The sequence below is a fragment of the Taurulus bubalis genome, assembly GCF_910589615.1.
Source record: "Taurulus bubalis genome assembly, chromosome: 2".
Classification (NCBI taxonomy): domain Eukaryota; kingdom Metazoa; phylum Chordata; class Actinopteri; order Perciformes; family Cottidae; genus Taurulus; species Taurulus bubalis.
This window is the reverse complement of record NC_136590.1, coordinates 34,698,095-34,718,441: the sequence shown is the minus strand read 5'-3', so window position 1 is coordinate 34,718,441 and position 20,347 is coordinate 34,698,095. Positions and strand designations below refer to the sequence as shown.

At 40.6% G+C, this 20,347-nt stretch overlaps 1 protein-coding gene across 1 annotated transcript; it reads right to left on the bottom strand.

Annotated features, from left to right (window-relative positions):
* Window positions 1-3,086: 3,086 nt before the first annotated feature.
* Window positions 3,087-16,121, bottom strand: taok1b (TAO kinase 1b; the record flags this gene model as incomplete). The annotated part of the gene is made up of 20 exons (XM_079237268.1): window positions 3,087-3,608; window positions 4,022-4,204; window positions 6,061-6,273; window positions 6,396-6,635; window positions 6,751-6,870; window positions 6,995-7,078; window positions 7,765-7,893; window positions 8,009-8,245; window positions 8,545-8,676; window positions 9,304-9,510; window positions 9,748-9,915; window positions 10,898-10,979; window positions 11,118-11,211; window positions 11,501-11,592; window positions 12,089-12,202; window positions 12,306-12,402; window positions 12,710-12,755; window positions 12,877-12,978; window positions 15,441-15,512; window positions 15,990-16,121. 20 exons carry the CDS (start codon window positions 16,119-16,121, stop codon window positions 3,087-3,089), a joined length of 3,066 nt encoding a protein of 1,021 aa, XP_079093394.1.
* Window positions 16,122-20,347: the final 4,226 nt, after the last annotated feature.

Below are 20,347 nucleotides of genomic sequence, written 5' to 3'. Positions count from 1 at the left end.
TAAACATGAGACAGGGTGTAAATATCTGCCACTCGTTTGTCCCTCTGCAGACATCTGTAAAATAAAATGACCTTTTCTGGCATAAAACCAAATAAAACAATGCAGAATTGGAATGAAGGTTTGATAAAAGATGTTGGATGTAATGGCATACTGGCTGAAGCGAAAAAATGGGAGCACCACATTCAGGTTCTTTTCAGTTTTTGGAATTGAGCCAAGACAAACTTAAATTCTGAGTGCAGGGTGGTACGATTAAAAAAAAAGGCAGACACTTGAGTGTAGAGTGAAAATGTTAATGTTTTGTGTATAACCACAACAGAAGAGGGCGCATGTTTCATAAATTAAGTCCAAATCATATCTGTGGACCCCACAACACCTAAGAGTAGATATCAAACAACAGATATATTTTCACCATCTTGCGCCAGCATTTCTGTTGTGGAGTGCACCAAATATTGTTTATGCAGCCAAATATTGTAGAATTCTGCTGTTTTCCAAATGTTATAGATGTACGAAGACATTTCTTTCCTTTTCTATGGTATAACCTTGATTTAAAAAACGTGAAAAACCTTATAAGACAGATTGAGTCCTCTATATTTATATCATAATGTTAATTTAATATAACCAATGCTAAGGCAAAGGTTACACCTAACACTATTTCAAATGATGTGCAAAATTATCCTAATTCAGCATTAAACAAAAAGCCCTTTTTACTAATCTGACCTAGAGTCGCGTTGTTATCATTCACAGCAGAATATCTATAAGACCGTGAAAACCCAGTGGCCGTTAATCGGATGTTCATTTGAATACCGCTGGTCCAAAACCATATCACCGTGTCAGCATCACAACTACTTAATTTGTCTTTCATTTTTCAATGTGATTTTCATATTTTCAAATTTAAAATATACAATATTAACAGGTTTACTGTACATTCCACCTCTGAAAATCATATTATGCATCATCTCTGCATTTCACAATCAGACTTCCACCTTTATCTCTTTAATAAATTTATATAATAATACATATTTAGTTTATCTTCTTCTTCTCTTTTACTTAAAGCGCTCTTCCCAAATAGATCAGGGAGGGGTGAAGACCACACCGGGCTCAAGGAGGGAGGAAACAAACGTGGAGGGAATCAGGGAGGTTATTGGTCAGAACAGGACTTCGGGGTCACAGGGTGAGACGGAGCGGGACGTCCGACCAGAGGAGGTTGCAGGGACATGGCAGCGGATCCCAGCATCACCGCCCATCAACCCAACGAGACGTTCAGCAGTCACCAACCAGCAGAGGGCTAGTGATGCTCCTCTTTCCTCCTGTTCACTCTAGCCCCTTAACATTATTATTGGATTCATTAAAAACACACTGGGACATGTCTAGGCCACTGAGACGGACATGGTTGCCCTGACAGAAATGCTGCCTTGTTGAGCTGCTGAGTGCACTATTTTTAAAATATTCAGACTTTTCTTTTATGTCATAATCCCCTTTTCACAAATGTTACTCATGTACATGCATTCATCAACCAAGTGTGCAAAGGGACATACTGTTTGACTGGGGAATACAAATCAATAACTACTATATGTATGCATGTGTGTAAATCTGATCTATCAATAACTTTGAGTGTATGAAAGCCTGTGCCAAAGTGCAGGTCATTGTCAAGTCACGACACCCCGAGGTGAAGCTCTGCTTGAGTGTTCTTGAGGTAGACCAACAGGCTTCGCTTTCACCGACCATCACGGTGCCGGATTAGACCAGAAAATGACCGCCGACAAGTGAGAGGGGAACACTAGTTTTGATACTTCAAGTAGAGGTTCGGTGCTGCTGAAAACCCATCTGTCACGAGGGCTCTGGACTGATAAGGCGACAGTATCCCTCAGACTGGCCGTTCACTGGGTTGCCATGAGCAAATAGTGGGCAGAGGTCTGTGGAAACCCAAGAGTCGAGCCAATGAGGCCGAGTATGCACGAGAAAGGACTCCCTTCTCTCCTCCAATCCAGCAACACATGCATCTAAATTGGCCGCGTAGTATTACCTGAACTTCCAATTAAATCTCTGGATCAATCTCATTAAAATACATAACAGTATGTTGGCATGGATAATTCTAATGAACCTGACCTTTGGCATCTTTGCAGCCCTAAAACTAACTAATTCCAGTAAAACACTGCACACTGGGATTTCAGTAAAGTCCCTCAGGCTGGAATGAAAAATTGCATACTTTTAGCTATTCATGACACCTTAGACGTCCATGTGCTACGTCTTTAACGTCAGAGATACCCACTTATGCTTACCACAACATTCATCGTTTTTCTATGCTCCTTCTAGTGCAACGTGTTCCTAAACGTTCTGTTCTTCTATCTTAAGTCAGACCCCTACATTACCTCCTGCCTTCTCTCTCCTCTGTCACTGCACATAGACAATAATCTCAATAAACTATCTAAACGGTAACATGTCTGTGCTTCAATCTCAAGCTGTGAGATATTTAAGGGAACACGTTTTTAAATGCGATTCTAAAAATTGCATAACTGAATGCAATATTTACTATGATGCACATTATTGTACTACGACAACCTCTGAAAGCCTCAAACTTACCTCACACACATCCATTATATATATAATATATAATGGATGCTGTTTATATATATATATATATATATATATATATATATATATAACAGCATACTGCAAACAAACTCTTGATAATAAACTCCATGGTAGATAATATGAAATGTACTACTTTGGGTCTATGACAAGAGACTAACATGGCAAAACGCATAAAATAGCACTGTAGAAATGACACTATTGCACTGTGGCATACTGTATATGGCCCTCAGCCATCTTGGATTAGTCTCAAGACTTTTAGGTTTCCACAGACGACAACTATCAGTACACTGATGTAAGAGCGCAGTTGTGATGGGAGAGCAACTGGCACTGTGCGGTATGTGTCAGACGTACTGTGGGAAATAAGTGCATGTGAAGCATGTGTGGTGCATGTGTAGTGCATGTGTGGTGCATGCATAGTGTGAGTCTGCGTAGTGTCGCCTCGGTGCACAAGGATTTGACTTTAAGACAATTATCGTGTTGCTTGTGTGTGTGTTCTAAGTGTACGACAGATGGGATCCGTTGGAAATCTGGGAGGTGATGCTGGCGCTCCTGCTCATGCCCTGTTCACTTCTCCCCCCTGATGACGTCCTCCTCATAGCCTGTGGGCTGTTCCTCACCCCACCTGCGCCTCCCGCGCTCCCCCTCTGATTCCCTCCTCCGGGGTGGTGGAGGCTCCAAGGTGGCGGGCCCCCAGCCAGCATGGGGTGACCCCAGGGCTGCTGTGAGCTAGAGCCTCCCTGGTGGTGATGACTATGGTGGCCGCCACCTCCTCCTGCTCCTCCTCCTCCACCTCCTCCGGGCCAGTGGCCTCCTCCCTGAGCCCCCTGGCCACCTCCAGCTCCTCCTCCCCCCCAGCCTCCCTGGGAATCCGAAGCCAGGTTAGTGAGCACCATGTTGCTGAAGCCCAGCCGCATGGACTCGGAGTCAAAAGCCTCGATCTCCCGGGCCTGGCGCTCCAGCAGTGAGCGGATTCGCTCCAGGCGCTCGTTCTGCAACGCAAGCATTTCTTCTTCAATCTGCGGAGAGAAACACAAGTTAATAAATTAGGGAAAAATACACACTCAGTGACAAAGCAAAGTCTGCCATTTGCCTGCTTTGTAAGGACTATGAATTATTGGTTGAACAGAAAAAAAACTAAATAAATAAACACATTTATTAATTTTAAACAGAACAACAAAAACACGTAGATCTCCCACAATGAAATACTATGTTCAACTGCACTTAAAACACAAATAAAAAAACATGCAGCCAGTTTAAGAGACAAGGAATGAGGAAAGGTTGAATGGCCTTTAACTTAAAGACACAGTAGGTGAATGTCAACAGAAGGGTCGTCTCAAAACACAGCTTCAGTGTCTATTGTCACTCCCAAATGTATTGTCACACATCCTGACACTAGACAACAGGAGACAAAGTCCAGAGCCTTTCTTACTTTCTGCTCAAGCAGTGCCCTCCGCAGAGAGACCCTCAGCTCCAGCTCCCTCCGCTCCTTGTCGTGCTGAGCGTCTGTTTGCATCTTGATCTTGCTCTGGTACGCGTTGAGGAGCTCCAGCTCCTGCTGCAGCTGCATCCTTAGAACCTGACACTCCCCCTCTTGAGCCTCGTCTAACCGCAGCTGAGGGCAAGTAAGTAAAAGAGAAGGAAAGACATAAAGACGGAACCATACAGATATATAAAAGACTTTCTTCGTAAGCACCATAGTTTCTGGCTCAATGTCAGTGACATGCAGCACAAAGCCATACAAATAGAATAATAACCGTCACATATGACAGTGACATTGGACTCAATAATCAGATTTAGAATTAACATATACTAATATTTGACAGCATTTATATGGCACCTACAGACAACAAATAAAGAAATAATTAATAAATTGTTACATTTAATTAAGAGAAAAGTATAATGTTTGACTTTAGGATTTTGAGGACTTATTCTGTTTAAAACCATGACTTTCACAGGGTATTGCAAATTGCAGAGTGCTGCAAGTTGTCATTACATGCTTGGTAGGATCCTTAAAGGAACACAGTGCATGAGTTTTAGTGGTGAGGTTGCTGATTGCAAGCAGCAACATGACCCTCAACTCAGCTCTCCCTTTCCAAGCCTGTCGAAGATCTACGGTGGATAGGTATCCTTAGAATTGTATTACTACAAGGAGCTACTTTTATCAACACTCGGTTATTTTTCATGACTAAATGATTGCTTTTAGAAACATTTTAAAAACAAATAATTTTCTAATACAAGTTATTTATAATTTAGATACAACTAAATATTGTGTCTGGAGCAGCAACAGTAATATTTACAAAAGCAAAGTCACTTTTTTTTATGTCAATAAAATAAATGATGATAATCAATAATAAAGAACACAGACATTAGTCAATATCAGTCCTTCCTCCTGTCTGCTTTCTCTCAGCCAGCAGAGAAGAACAAACTAAGATAACCAGTAAACTTCAGACAGAGGCCTTCTGTTTTAACTTGTTTATAAAAAAAGCTTTTGGCCGATCGCGCTTGTGTAAACACAGCAGCAGTGGATGAGAGGGGGCGATTGAATTAGGTTCAGCTTTCGTCTACATGTTCATGCTTGTTGAACAGATTTATTGATCAGAAGTATTGGCTTTTTAATCATGAATGTTATATTGCAGTAACGATCATAGTTGCCGTCAACTTGATAATTCCACACTGTTCATGTGTGTGTTCGTGTGTGTGTGTGTGTGTGTGTGTGTGTGTGTGTGTGTGTGTGTGTGTGTGTGTGTGTGTGTGTGTGTGTGTAGTTGGAGGAGCTCAGCTTGACAGAGAATGCAGTGGACATTTTCGCTTTAGTGTGATATTAAATTACACCAAAACATAAAAAAAGTGTAAATAAAAAGCACCACTAACCTCAGAGTTTATAATTAAATACCCTGATCTTTAATAACGGGGCACGTTTAATACCGAGTTTCGGTAGCCATCCCTACCGTTAGGTCATGCAAAAACACGAAAGGCTCTCGCTAGAGCCAGTGTCAGTTCAAGGCTGCCGTGGAAGATGACTCGCTCCCTAGATATTAATGCCTTTTCTAAGCTAAATACTCGCTCCCTAGATATTAATGCCTTTTCTAAGCTAAATAAAACATAACGATTCTTAGTTTTAGGTCATTAAACAAGAATGAAAACTTGCTTATGCATATTATATTTCATTTTTGACAATTTATCCCTGTAAATGTTACGCATTGTTCTTTTAAGTCCTGTTTAGGAGTTCATAAATTAAATATTTCCTTATTCAAAAATAATCCTAGATGAATCCTAGATAATCCTAATAAATTCCTTCATGTGTGGTATTGAATGCATGTTTTGTTATCTCTATTGTATTGGCACTGAGAATTTTAAAACTATGACCTATCTGAATCAACAGTGAGTTTAAACTACCAGGACTAAATGTAGAAACATTCTTGAATTTTTGTTTCCTAGACTCTCATGGCCTTCTCTTCCGGTACTCACAGCCTGCGTAGAAAGCATTTCGTTGATGGAGTGGTCATACTGCTCGGCCAGGATGGCCAGCTTCCTGGTCTGCTCCTCCTTCAGCCTCTTGAGCACGGCCTTGTGATCAGACTTGGGTGTTGTCTCCAGCAGATGGTTTCTGAGGGCCTTGTACTGCCTGGTCTGGGTTTTACAAGTATCCTGGAACTGCTTCTTAATCTGAAGCTCCTTAGACTAAAGTAGAAAGAAAAAAAGGAAAGTTGAGTAAAGGAGCTTTACCCCTGTAAGTGTTGTATCGGTGAGTGTGTAGAGAGGTCAGTTTAACAATGTTAAAACATTTTTTCAAGTCCACGTACCTTGAGGCTCTTGGGCTGCTGTCGGACCTCCATGACATGCTTGCGCCTCAGCTCCCTCTCCCTCCTCTTATTGTATTCCAGCTGGTTGGTGAGCTCTGTCTGGTGCTGGGTCCGAATCAAGTCTGCCCGCGCCCTCTGGATCGTCCCCAAGTGCCTGAACTCCAACTCCTGCATCGACTCGTGGTGTCTGAGCAGCATGGCGTGCTCAAGGTCCTTCTGTGTCTGCCGTTTGTTGAGCTCCTAAAAAAAAAAAAAGAGAGGAGAAAATGCTGGTTGACAGCAATCAAATCAGAAAAATCAATCAAAAACATTGAAGTGGGTGGTGGTGGTTGTTTTTTTCTGTGTGACTAAGTACCTCTCTGGCCAGATCCTGCTCCACATTGTGTCTGGCGATGAGGATCCTGCGTTTGAACCGTCGACACTCCAGCTCCAGGTACTGCCTCTGTCTCCTCAGCAGGTTGGCCTCCTCCTCCGCCTGGGAATCAAGTTGTGTTAATGTCACAGATTCTACAGACGGTGTGAACTCACTGCCAGGTCTGTTAAAATCATCATTTGATCTTGGGCTTGTCAAGTGTACATATTGTTTGAGATCTCCTGACCTGGAAGTGCTGAATGTTCTCTTTCTGTTTGGACAGCCACTCCTGCTTCTCTTTCTTGGGAGTGGACTGGTTCTCGCTCAGTTCCTGCCACACAAGTTATTTTGTTTTCTTTCAGTATGTCAGGGCATTACCATTACTGGGCCTTATTGATATTACAGACATTGACACAATTAGTCAAATAATGTATTACTCAATCAGCAGAAAATTCATAAGCGCCTAATTTGTAATTCATTAATTATTTAAATAATTTTCTCAAGAAGGAAATGCAAAAAAGCATAGTAGTAAGTAAGCCTCAGCTGTGAGGATTTATTACCATTTTTTGGCTTATGCGATAATGAACTCAATATATTTTAAGTTTTGGACTGATTGTCAGACTAATCAAGACATCTGAAGACATCACCTGGTCTTTAAGGAACTGTGATGGTCATTTCACAATTTTCTGTACATATTGTATTCCGAATAACAAAGTCCAAAACAATAATTTATGAGAAAATAACCAGCAGCCCAAGCAGATTGTCAGTTGGGCCCAGCAAACTCTTCACAATAATATATAAATAAATTATCTAAACCAAAAACATAGAACCCAAATAAAAGAGGAAATATTTAGGTATTCATGTATAGTACATAGAGCAAAGCTAGTTCCAGGTGTTGACCAGCTAAAGAAGTCCAACTATATATTTAATTATCTATGCTTAGTTGATGTGGGTAAATAATAGTAGTCATCGTGTATTAATCATGCGGTGGCGATGTGTGCGGTTCAAGAGTGTTACCTCTTTGAGCTGCTCCTTGCGTAGCTTATACTCCCGCTTCTGTGAGTCCAAGAAGCTGCTGAGCTCCTTCTTCTGCTGCACCTGGATGTGCTGCTGGAACTTCTTCTCATCGTTGGCAAACGTCTTCAGCTGAACCAGACACCAAAAAAAGCGTTGCTTCAGTTGTAGGGACATGCTTTGAAAACATTAATAGTTGAATATCACAGTATCAGTAGGCCACTTTATTTTTCCTTTGTCCACCTACGTCTTTGTCCAGGGCCGCCTGGTGCTTTTTAAGCAGCTTCTCCATCTCCTGGGTGAAGTTGCTCCTCTGACTCTCGAGCTCTTTGTCCAGCCTCAGCCGGTGCTCATCCATCTCCCCTTTCAGCTTGTTCTCCAGGCCCATCAAGTGCTTCTGATGTTGCCGTCTCATGCGTTTGTATCCTGACATCTGCTCCCGCAGCTCCGAGTCCTGCTCGTGTTCCTGCATCTCACGGGTCACCTGTAAGATGTGGACACAGGTAAGAATCACCGCAGTTTCTTTAGGTTCAGGTTATTCGAAAAGGGTTATAAAATATAAAAATCTGACATAGTGTTTGTACAGAAGGATGAAGACATCCTACTCCAGTGTGTAGGTATAACAACAATGTTGAAAGAGTTCAATGTAGAACATTTATAATCATTTCAGACCTTTTTTTCCAAACATAACGCACTAAATATCTGTCCCTTTCTGTCATACAGCCACTAATAAATTCAATTCGTAAGTGAGATGTATGGAGGAGTAAGCAAGTGTGTTCTCACGAGTGACGCTGTGCGTATGGTGGCAAAGTGCTCTCTATTGCGGTAGTGCTTCCTCGGGGCCAGAGCGGGTGTTGGCTGGGGCTCAGATGGTTGACTGCTGGCTGCCTGCTCCTCAGAGAAACTCTCCTCTTCTTCCTGGAGACATAAGGCAGCAAAGTTAACATATCATTTAGTTACTGTATTAAGCATTGGGGGGAATGGGAAGACTTAGATAAGGCAAGAAAGAGATTGAGACAGAAGAGAAACAGAAACAAATTGGCCAAAGTGGGACTAAACATACAGTATTACAGCAATTAAGTGCCCTTAAGTGTCTTACTTCAAATCGATGTCTCAGAAACAACATCCTACCAAAACATCATTATATATAAAGAACTCAACCTGCTAATCCATCAACATGTTTCTGGTCATATCTTGGTGCTTGCAAGAGACAGATTAAAAGAAGGATGGTCAAAACGGATGCAGCAGAGCCTGAGATATATTTAGTCCGGCGTACGGGTCAACTCAACACAAAACACTAGATCTGTTATTTTGTGTAATGCATCTAAATAGCATCTTTCATGAGACGTGTATGTGTCCATGTCTTTTTAATTTGACACCTCCAATTTGCAATAAAAAATGTCTGTAATAAATTGATGCAGCTTTAGTAATTTTCTCAAACATTTTTATGAAGCGATCTTCAAAGGAACCCCTTTAATGAATCATCAATATACGCCTATATACTTTCTCTAAATAGGTGTGTGTCCATGTGACTTTACCCACCGGTTTGAGGTGTATGACGGAGCTGTTGGACATGACCGTGTGGTCTCCCTCCATCAGGTCCAGCTCGCTGCGGCTGTCCTGGGCCGCTTCGTTCAGACTGTTGACAGAGCTGCTTTGGGAGCTGGCGCTGATAGACATGCTGGGAATGGACTGATTACTGCCGACACTGTTCACCGTTCCCGTCCGACCTCCGCCCGGCTCCAGCTCCTGGAGAAAGACAGGAAAGAGCACAAAGAGAGACGGCAAGAGGGAGAGAGAAAAAAAATGCGAGAAAGTCCAAGAGACACAGACAGACATGCATAAAACCGATGCATGCTTGGTTATTTTTTTCAGCACAGTAAAATGCCTTGGAAGTGGCAAATGTATTTCTGAACTTAAACACAATAAAATCGTATTTTTGCACCGTAGCTTTAGTTTGATTTGAATAAACAAGCATCCACACACCTCGTCTCCATCTGGGGCTTCTACTGTGAGCCCGTTGTGGGTCTCCTGAAGGAGGATCTTCTTCATCTTGCGGTACTGCAGGTTGTCCAGCTCTCGCACGGCATCCTTGGTCCTCTGAATAAGATCCATCAGCACGGAGTCTGGACGTTCACGCTGCAGAAACGCATGCTGGAGAGGACGGTGAGAGGAAAAAGGCAGAGCATCATGAAAAGAAGAGTCGAAGAAGAACAAGAAGAACAAGAACAAGAAGACTGTTGTCAACACTGTACGCCTTACTGGAATGACTGAGATCGAGGAGATCTTAAATCTGTTTTTTTGCGAAAAAACTGCTCAAATGTAATAGGTGAAACATATCAAATATCCTAAGAAGGAACCCTCCCAGTTAGCTCAGAGTGCTGAATTTGCTATTGGCCTCGACGATCTGGCCAGAGCCCTTGATTTAATGATGTGGTGGTTGGTTTTGCGCTGTAACTGCAGAAAGAAAGGCCTGTATAAGGTAAGACAGCTCACACTGTTTGATTAACATTGCCAACATTTGTCAGGCTCTATCATCAATGCAAACTGTGTTGTGTATGCAGATGATGGCCAATTGTCAAGATTGACAATGATATGACGAAGATATATTTAAATTCAAGAATTTATTTGTAAGATACTTAAGTTTGGCCAAAGATCCAATTGAAGAAAATCACATTGAGAAGCATTTAAAGAATGTTTAACATTGAACTTTTTACACTATGAATTTAGTTTAAGAAGAAGAAGAAGTGTGACATTTGAAAAAGAAAGAACCAGTGCTTTCATACCCCAAGGACCACTTCCATTAATAATAATGAGTCCATTAGTGGTCTAAGTGACAACTGCTCAGTTACTTAACAGTGGATGCAGAAGTTGCATCTGTACAGTAATTACATCTGCGTTCTTTCCACAAAACCGAGCCCTATGTGTGTCTATACATGTTCTGGTAGTGTGTGCGTGCGTGAAACTGGAAGTAGAGGATTAGTGAATCAAAATAGAAGCTTATGGGGGAGAGAACAGAACACAAACATCAGAGAGAGATTTATCGCCAGAGGGCTTTGTCAATCTTCCATCTTAACACACTGACCCTGCTCTCTGTTTATGCATGGCAGTGTATACAGTACGAGCGTGCACTTACCCCCAGCATGTCGTCAGAGTGTGGTCTGTCCTGGGGGATCTTCTGAAGGCAAGAATCGATAAAGTTTCTAAAGTAATCCGTCCTGAAACAAAGATGACAAGATGTTGGGTAAGATACCGGCAGCCTTTAACAGAAGTAAGCATCTTCAATTGAGGTGCAAAACATACAGCATTTGTGTATGTGCTCAAACATATGTTTGTAGTGGGGCGTGGCATCTCACCATTCACTGGACTGCAGTGTGGGGCTCTCATTCTGCGCTATGTGATATAAGGCACTCATTGCATTCATGTTAAACAAGGGCGGTTTCCTCTCCGCTGGAAAATAAATGACAAGTCAGTGTGTATTCCTTCTTATTAATTCACAGGTTTATTCAGATATGTTACTAAAGTTTCAGAGTAAAAAATGTTGTTGCCTTTCTCAATTGCTGAGTTAATAAACATGACGGATTCAACTGATCCTTAAATCAAAACAAATCCATCAAACAAATCTCAGAAAATGTAGTTAATACTTTGTATTAAGTTTACACTTATATTCTTAGAGACACATATTCTTTCTACCAAAGTTCCATTTTACAAGATAAAATACACACATACTGTCACCTACCTAATTCTATACAGGTGATCCCTAAGGACCAAATATCCACCTTCCCATCATACTGGCCCTCGTCCATAGCTAGAATCACCTCGGGGGCCATCCTGGATGTCGTAGAGGAGAAAGATAAGTGAAAGCAAGAAATAGAAAAGTATTAAAAAAAGTAAGTTAACAGTAAATAAAATAAAAAAAGAGCGAAGACTTTAATGGATACTCAGTCACACTCACTTTTAATCTTTTTAGTCTTTAAATGTGTTTGATATTAATCTGCACAAGGGGTTGTCACTTTATAGTTTGGAATTAAATAATGGTGTTCGTCATCTGAACACTTTCTCAGACGCATAAATAACAACAACAAAAAACACATTTTTCTGTAAATAGAGTACATATCCTTGAAGATGATGACTCAATCCTGAGCATACAACAATCCCAGCAGCAGAGCATTTGAATACATCAGCAAGCCGCTTTTAACTCGCGTGTGGATAAGCAGATAAATAAATTATCTTTACGGTCAAATCCATTTCATGAATCCATGCTTTTTTAAGTAGACTGTCAACCTTTAACATGAAATGCTTTTAAATTCTCTCGGTTTTCATTCACCAATATGGCGTTCCCACAAAGGAGTTGGCAGGTGAGGCAATGGAAGCTGAGCCAAAGTCTGCCAGTTTGACCAGCCCAGGCTCCGTAAGCAGGATGTTACCTGCCTTCACGTCCCTGAGAGAGAGAAACACATACACGTGTCAAAGCAGGGGAATACATGGGGGTGGAGTGCTTACAGGTTTCTTAAAAAATATAGGTCATGTAAAAAAGCATTCACCTGTGGATCATATTGTGGGAATGAAGGTAGGCCAGCCCCTGCAGAGCACCATGTGTAATGGCAGCAATCTCTACTTCTTGTAAAGGTTGTTTATGAACTTAAGGAGGAAAAACAGTTTGAGCAGGAATCAAAACCAGCTGATGAAGAAAACACATTAATGTTCATGTATCTTTCCTGCTGGCAGTCACACAGGCGAGAGAGATCTTCCACAAGAGATTCAATGTAAGACTACATTGAATCTCTCTCTCTCTCTCTCTCTCTCTCTCTCTCTCTCTCTCTCTCTCTCTCTCTCTCTCTCTCTCTCTCTCTCTCTCTCTCTCTCTCTCTCTCTCTCTCTCTCTCTCTCTCTCTCTCTCTCTCTCTCTCTCTCTCTCTCTCTCTCTCTCTCTCTCTCTCTCTCTCACCTTCTAGCAGATCTGAGGCTGAGCCGAGACAGTACTCCATCACCAGCTAGAAATGAGATAAAGTATAAAGTTGTGAATAGCTATTTTTTGAAAAATAAAGGCCCTTAAACATTGCAGAAGGAGATCATCTTCCAGTTGTTACCAACAGTGTTTTGCTGGTGACCTACCCATGCTGTGTGCTCACGGAGGTAACAACCTTTGTATTCTATACTGTTGGGATGCCGGATCCTCTGCAGAAACTTCACCTCTTTTATAATGTCCTGCCATTTCTGTTGGGGGAGACAAGGGTCGTAAACATAGAACATGCAATGCATTGCTTGGCTTTAGGCACTGGCACATGCGTTTGTGCAGATGAGTGTCTTTCAGTGCAAATAGGAGTATGGTGGTTCTCTTCACAGATTATGTGTAATCTGATTATAGGTAATCTGAAATCATGAGCAGCGTGAACTGTATCTGGGACGACAACCCTGGAAGGGTGACCTTTAGCTGTTTGACGTGAATATTCATTGAAGATGTTAGCATTCACAATTTGTTTCAAATAGGGATGTAACGGTTTTCGACGCTTCATGATAAACCATTGCATAAATCCCGACGGTTAGTATTACCATTTAAAATTGGCAGTGTATCGCAAGCCCAAGCATCTGGGATTTAAAATATATATATATTTTTAAGGGTTTTTAAAACTAAAATGCAATATTCTTTAACGAATAACTTGGCCGCAAGTTGTGTGCGTAATGTTAGCTAGTGTGCGGTCAAGCAAGAGAGAAACAGACATGTTGTGTATGAAGTTAACAGTTATACATATATAACTTTATAGCTGTGAATGTAGCTGTGCAGTGTGTGTACAGTTTAAGATATTTATTCAGTGTGTAAATGTCACAACTCCTCAAGACACAAGCGAAGTTCCTGTGTCTTGCTTGCTATCTGCTGATTAAAGGATTAAAGGGAAGGTTAGCCCTGAAGTTAGCAACAACTTAACCTTAAGGTGGTGGGCTGATCTTTAAGGTGGACCAGCCATTCTGCAACGAGGGTTGACTCCTACACAAGACTTCTCTGTATTTATGTTTGTATTTAAAACCTCGAAATCTGCATTGTGGTCACCATCTTGGCTTATTGCAACCAGAAGGGACACTAGAGGGTGGAGCTAGATACAGCCGAACGCTGATTATGTTGATATGCGGAATATATAGAATGTTATAATTAACTTTCATGAACTGGAAATACACTGTGAAAGGGTAAAACGAAAACACAGACAACTCCCAGACCAGACCATAGAAGCGCCCTGTTTATCACAAGGTAGCCCCGCCCTAAAGCATGCTCTGCTTTATGGTGTATTTTACTCTAAATAGGACCAATGTTCCCTCTAATTTTTTTCAGCACTGAGCAAATTTTTTTTTTTCTGAGCGCACATTTCAGCACTTTGAGCAATTCGCAACCACGCGATCTGCCGAAAATGACCACAAACCTGGTTAGCCATAGGGGATTCAAAGAGATGAGAGCAAATGCATCAATATGTATACACGGTTGATATTTATTCAATATCCTTTATAATGGCTGGACCTTGGGAACATTTTAATGATGGTGTTTTACCAGTCAGTTTAGTTGAACTTAAAGGATCTTTGTTGAACTTCAGTAAGGGGAGGTTATGACTGGTTCACTGATTATGACTGATAATGAGATATATATATATATATATATATATATATATATAAAAAAAAAAAAAAAGTATCAAAGGTGTTTAGTCATTTCTTAGCAGGTACAACATTTAAAGAAAAATGCTAATGAGGTGCTTAACAATAATTATAGGCCTATTAAATTGACATGGTGTCATTTTTCAATTTAATAACTTCATATTCTTCATATTTCCTACCTGTGTCAGTTTGGACTATTTCATCTAGCCACTCATGTTTGAACGTTAGGCAGACCTTTTTCTGTGGCACCTACTCTGCCTTTCTTTTCGCCATGGTAGCCTATAGCTGCTGGAGCAGGGCCCGCCAAGAGGAGCCTAAACAGCGCCGGCCCTCGCTCATGTGGCGCTCTGGGCGAGCTTCACTCCTGGCGCCCGGAGGAGGACAGCGGGGGTTGGGGTGCCAACGGAGGCAGAGCGCTAGCAGAGGTACAGAGAGCGCATGTCGAGAAACGGGACGCTGATTGGCCAAGAAGACTTGACACGTCACATCAAAGATCGTATTATTGAGGAGATGGCTCACTCCTATCTCAGATACACTGGCGCAAAAAATATTTTTAACCCCTGAAAAATCTATTGCGCGGCCCCTTCGACTGGCCTGCACGGCTGTGCATCTTAGAGGGAACACTGAATAGGACTATAATTTACAAAATTAACATCATGCTGTATTGAAGAAGTCTTGAAACTATCGATTGAGACCATAAACTCATATTTTCTTTGATCATAAATCAAGTGAGATGTAGATTCATTTGCGGCCCGAGTATAACTCAAAGAGCAGTTATATTAATGTGAGGTGTATTACAGTACACAGAAGTCATGGCTAATAATAATTTATCAATGTTTAATTTTTAAAAGCACAAAAAGTTTAGAATAAAGAGTTAATGGTAAATAATTCAAAGTTTGATACTTCCAGTACTGTATGAAAATGTGTGTATATATATATACACACACACACACACACACACACACACACACACACACACACACACACACAGACAAACATATACATGTAAACATTATACATAAAAATCAATCTGGGCTCACCTCAATCGACTGTTTGCCATCGTAGGACATCTTTTTGATTGCCACCACTTCATTTGTGCGTATATCCCGTGCCTTGGAAACAAAAGGTAAATTGTCAGTACGCATTTTTAAACACAACATACACACTATCTATATCAAGACCTCTTTTACTTTTTTTAACAACACTGTGCAGTGTTCAAGAATAAGTTACTTTGAGTCACATTACTCCTCTGCTGCTCTTCTGGTGCTATTAAACTGCAATGGCAAAAAGTACTGTATTTAAATAGTTCTTTAATGAATTAGCTACACTGTGTATAATTGTGAGTCAAACTCTGGCACATTGTTAGTCCACTGATGTACAAGTCAAATCGCCTTGAGCTACTGTATCATTCACAGAAAAGAATATGGCGAATTATGAAATAGAAAGACACATTTGTATCAAACAATTGATCACTTCAACTCAACCATGGGACTGTGTAGACTCGCTCTTTACGGAATAAAAGTTCTCCTGTATTCAACTGATCATGACCCTGATTAAAACCAGTCAGTGTGAAGATGAAGTTGCCGTACAAAGTAGACGGCTCCAAAGCTGCCATGGCCAATCTCTCGGAGGTCAGAGAAAAGCTTCTCTGGATCGTCTTTGAAGAAAAGCTCCGCCACGTCCGGATCCTTCAGGCTCCCTGCCCTTATAGAGGAGGGCATCCTGGTTAATGTAGTCCCTTATCACCCACGCAAAGGGGATGGGACTATCTGGGTGCTGTGCTACGCCAAAGCAGCTGAAGATTCATCTGCAGTAATGGATGGGCCTAAGGAACCAGCACATGGGCACCTAGGTGGACAAAAAGGGTGAGGGGAGGCAGAGACCAAGAGAAAGAGACAGAGCTGTTAGCAAAGACAAGATCCAACACGGCTTGCAGAGTCCATTTGCTCAGTTGATGTGATGAAAAGTCACCTTTTTCCTTTAAAAAGAAAGGAACAAATCTCAGCACAACTTTGATCTTGTAACACAAAACCAAATCTAAAGCACGATTGACTCAAAGTTACATTTTATCAAAGCTTGATTTAGTCGTCAACTATTGACTTTATCGCCAACGAGTTAAATCATTGATCAATCGGTTTGAATAATATTTTAAGCAACAAAAAAAGCCTAAATTCTCTGACTCCAGCTTCTTCAATGTGAATATATTTTCTGGTTTCTTTTCTCCTCTAAGACTGTAAAACTGGATATGTTTGAGTTGTGGACAAAACAAGACATTGGCAGATTAATTGGCATTCAAAATAATTGTTGGTTGCAGCCCTAGTCTGATTTTCATCAATTACAACCACAACACACAAAGGCATACTAAAAAATGAAGCAAAAATAACATTCTGTGAGGCATGGTCTGGAAAAAGAAGTTGCAGTAATGGACAGAGGCTCCAGAACAACTCTCTCATTGGGTGGACCGCTGCCAGCTTGTAATGTTTTACTTCAGTGATTTCATTTGTTCGCTCACACAATTTGGCAAAATAAAAACATAAAAAAAAAGGTATTTGGCTCCATAATGTTCCCAGTTTTCACCAAACCACTTATAAATTCCTTTTGTATCGTGTTTGAGAGGGTGTTTTTTTTGGAATGGAGAAAATAATAATAATGTAACGGTGTAATGTAATTCAACATCACACTGCCTGAAGAGAGCAATACAAAGTTTCTTCAGAAAGGTCACAGTGACACCTTCAAGTGCTGACCCTAATATTATCCAGTAATTGCAGAGTCATCACAAGTGCATCGGTTCAGACTGCTTCAGCAATCATTGCAGATGTGTAAGCTACTGGAATGACTGGGCAATGCAAATATCCCAGCTCACGGATCGATTTCATGCCCACTGCTGTGGAGGTGGCCTCCAGTAATGAGATTTGAGCTGCATCGGATGATCTATTAGAAGACCTGGGATCACATTTCACAGTAGAGGAATCAGTTTGTCTCTAGTTTACTCATGTAACATGCATGATTATTACAATTGTGTATGTGCATACATGCAACATTTTGCACCACACACTCATAATTCTGAGTGTATGCATATTGTGTACCTAACTTTACACTGCAAACTACTGAAGCTAATTCCTTGGAATAAACTGTAGAAACACTAAAAAGAGAGTTATAAAAATGGGGGTTACATTAGGTTCCATACAAATTAGCATGTTGACACCCTACACAATGTGTTGTATAAGTGACACTGCTTTGACGTACATGTGCTGCTCGTTTAAAATGCTTTGTGCGTTTGATTGTACTTGTTTTGTCCCATCGGCTTTATTAAGTTAGAATAATTACTGAAATCATTTTGAGGCTGTAGCTTTTACTGTGTGTCTAACATCTAAGAATTACCAATATTTATGTAACACACCCACATCCCCCTTAGTTATCCGATACACTTTTACAGTTTGAGCAGATACATCGTGCGCAGGTCATGGTAAAAAACGTTTATGAGACATTACGGCTTGATGTTAAACGTGCCTGGCGTGTATATACACACCTAAAGAGTAGAAAGGACTACTCCTATCAAAAGATAACCACCGATACACAGCCTTAAAGAATGACTGTATCTTTTACAACTTCACCTCCTTATCTTGTCTTCAGTCAGTCAGAAATTGGCAACAACCCCCTCCGCACCGTACCATACTTATATTATTACAGAATCAACCAGTGGGGGGAAATGGTTGCTTTCGGTTTATCTTTGGGTCTGCAGCACCGCTAACCTAGCCTGCTACAGTACATCCTGGTAGCCTGCTGTAACAAACCAGACTGCTGGCTCATGTCACAAGGTTTGTCCTGATGAAAAAGCTATCCAGCTGACTGAGAAAAATATTGTATACCAACAAACACTCAGCCCTCAAGGACACCAAATATCTTAGTAGAGAGAAGCTAAAAACTGCTGCTGGGAGCAAATTTTAGTAACACGAGCAGAAATAGTCTTTGTGTTGAAAACAGCAACTTGCAGTGTTATAAGATAAGCTTTGTAATATATATTGTTTGGCTGCTGAATGTGTACCAACATCACCAAACTTTGACTTTTAAAAAGGTTAAAAAAAACGTTATAAATCAAAGTTTGAACTTTCCATTTGTTTTCAGGTAGCAGGAGAGATTAATGCAACCTGCGTTTGGTGATAAGCTATCACTGCTTTATTAGATATGGCATCCAATCAGGCTTAATTAATGAATTTCCTAGCACCGACCAAGCTGACTACCTCACCCCCCTAAATCAGACAAATACTAATAATACTGATGATACTAACAAAGAATGATGCAGTCAAAGCTTTCTGTACTTTTTAAAGACTTTTCTCTTCAAACATGTGATTGAACTCCCTCATGGATATTTTTCCTTAATCAGCACACATTGATTTCACTCATGACTGCAATAATAAAAACAACCAAACACAGAATCATCTTTTAATCAGAGACTCCCGAGTAAGATTACCATGAATAGATGACTAAGCATTTCACACTTTATTTACGACGATTCAAACCTCAGATCTTCATCAGGAAAAATGTAAATGCCACAAAGTAGCATAAATACGTAGCCATATTGTGATCAATATTTGACTGTTTTGATCATTATTGTTTCTATTAAGAGAATGATTGCCTGTCTTTTTAAACAATACCAATTGCATATTTAGTTTATAGGTTTAAATGAATCACACAGTAATTTAATAGCTCAGTGTAGCATCACAAAGAGTCATGATCTAAGAGATGGATGGCTTACTAATGAAAAGGGGAACTGTATTTAAGAGCATCTTAATTCCTTAATTTGATTGTATGAACTGTATAACTCAATAAGACAAATATCAGCAGGGAGGGATAATTCAAAAGCATAACCAATTGAAAATATAGGTTATGAAAGAACAGCAGTTTTTCTTGATAAGAGTTGTTCAAAATGTGTGATTGACTGGTAATAGTAAGATAATATTGTAAAGTAACCGAAAATACAAAGTATATACACTTCCTGGCCACTTTATTACTTATGGGAAAGGGGATTGTTACCAGTGCTTCATTGTTTTACTCAATCCACCCAGACTAGACCTATGTTGGACTGTGTGTACAGATACAATCAGGACACACACACACGCACAAACGCACGCACGCACGCACGCACGCACGCACGCACGCACGCACGCACGCACTTTAATGCTCGAGAAAATGGATTCTCTCTTTGTGTATTATGAGAATTGATTTCCTCTGCACTGTAAAATCACCAAGGAGCCTAATGAAAAGGCAGCCAATATACCAAGCTGAGTAGCAAGGCATGTCACAGAGAGGAAGAAATGGAGAGGCATGCTAAATAATCAAATACTTTATTGATCCCCATAGCTAAATTCTCTGTAGCTGCACACGCTTTGCTACCGAGCAGCAACCCCGCTTTCTGCTGATTTATTACATTTCAGAGTAAAACACGTAGACGGGTTAGATATACAGAGGAAAGGCTGATTAAAACCTGGCTTAAGACATCCATCCCAGTTCCTGTATGTTTTTGCTCGTTAAAATATATTACAACTAAATAAATCAACTTATGCTACAATCATGAATGAGACTCATAAGTAACACATTTTCTTTGTACTAGTTCTTATTTTGACTTACTACAGTTATAGTTTTTAGTTCGAGTTATTTAGGCTGATAACACCGCCTCTGTGCATACTGCATACTGCATACTGTACTTGACTGACATCTCCCTAACTCTGGTTTTGTTGCACCTGCTGAGGCGGGACAACTTGTACCGTAATGATTCTTTAAAAATGTGCATGTAGGTTGATTTCAGCAAAGCTTCAACCTTAAATGTCGACCTGAGCAGAAAACCCATCAACCAGAATAACTGATATCACCTGTGTGGGTGTGCAGTGCATTTACACTGTTTGTACAGAACTGTGGAGACTCAGAAAATGTATTCTGTGATACACAT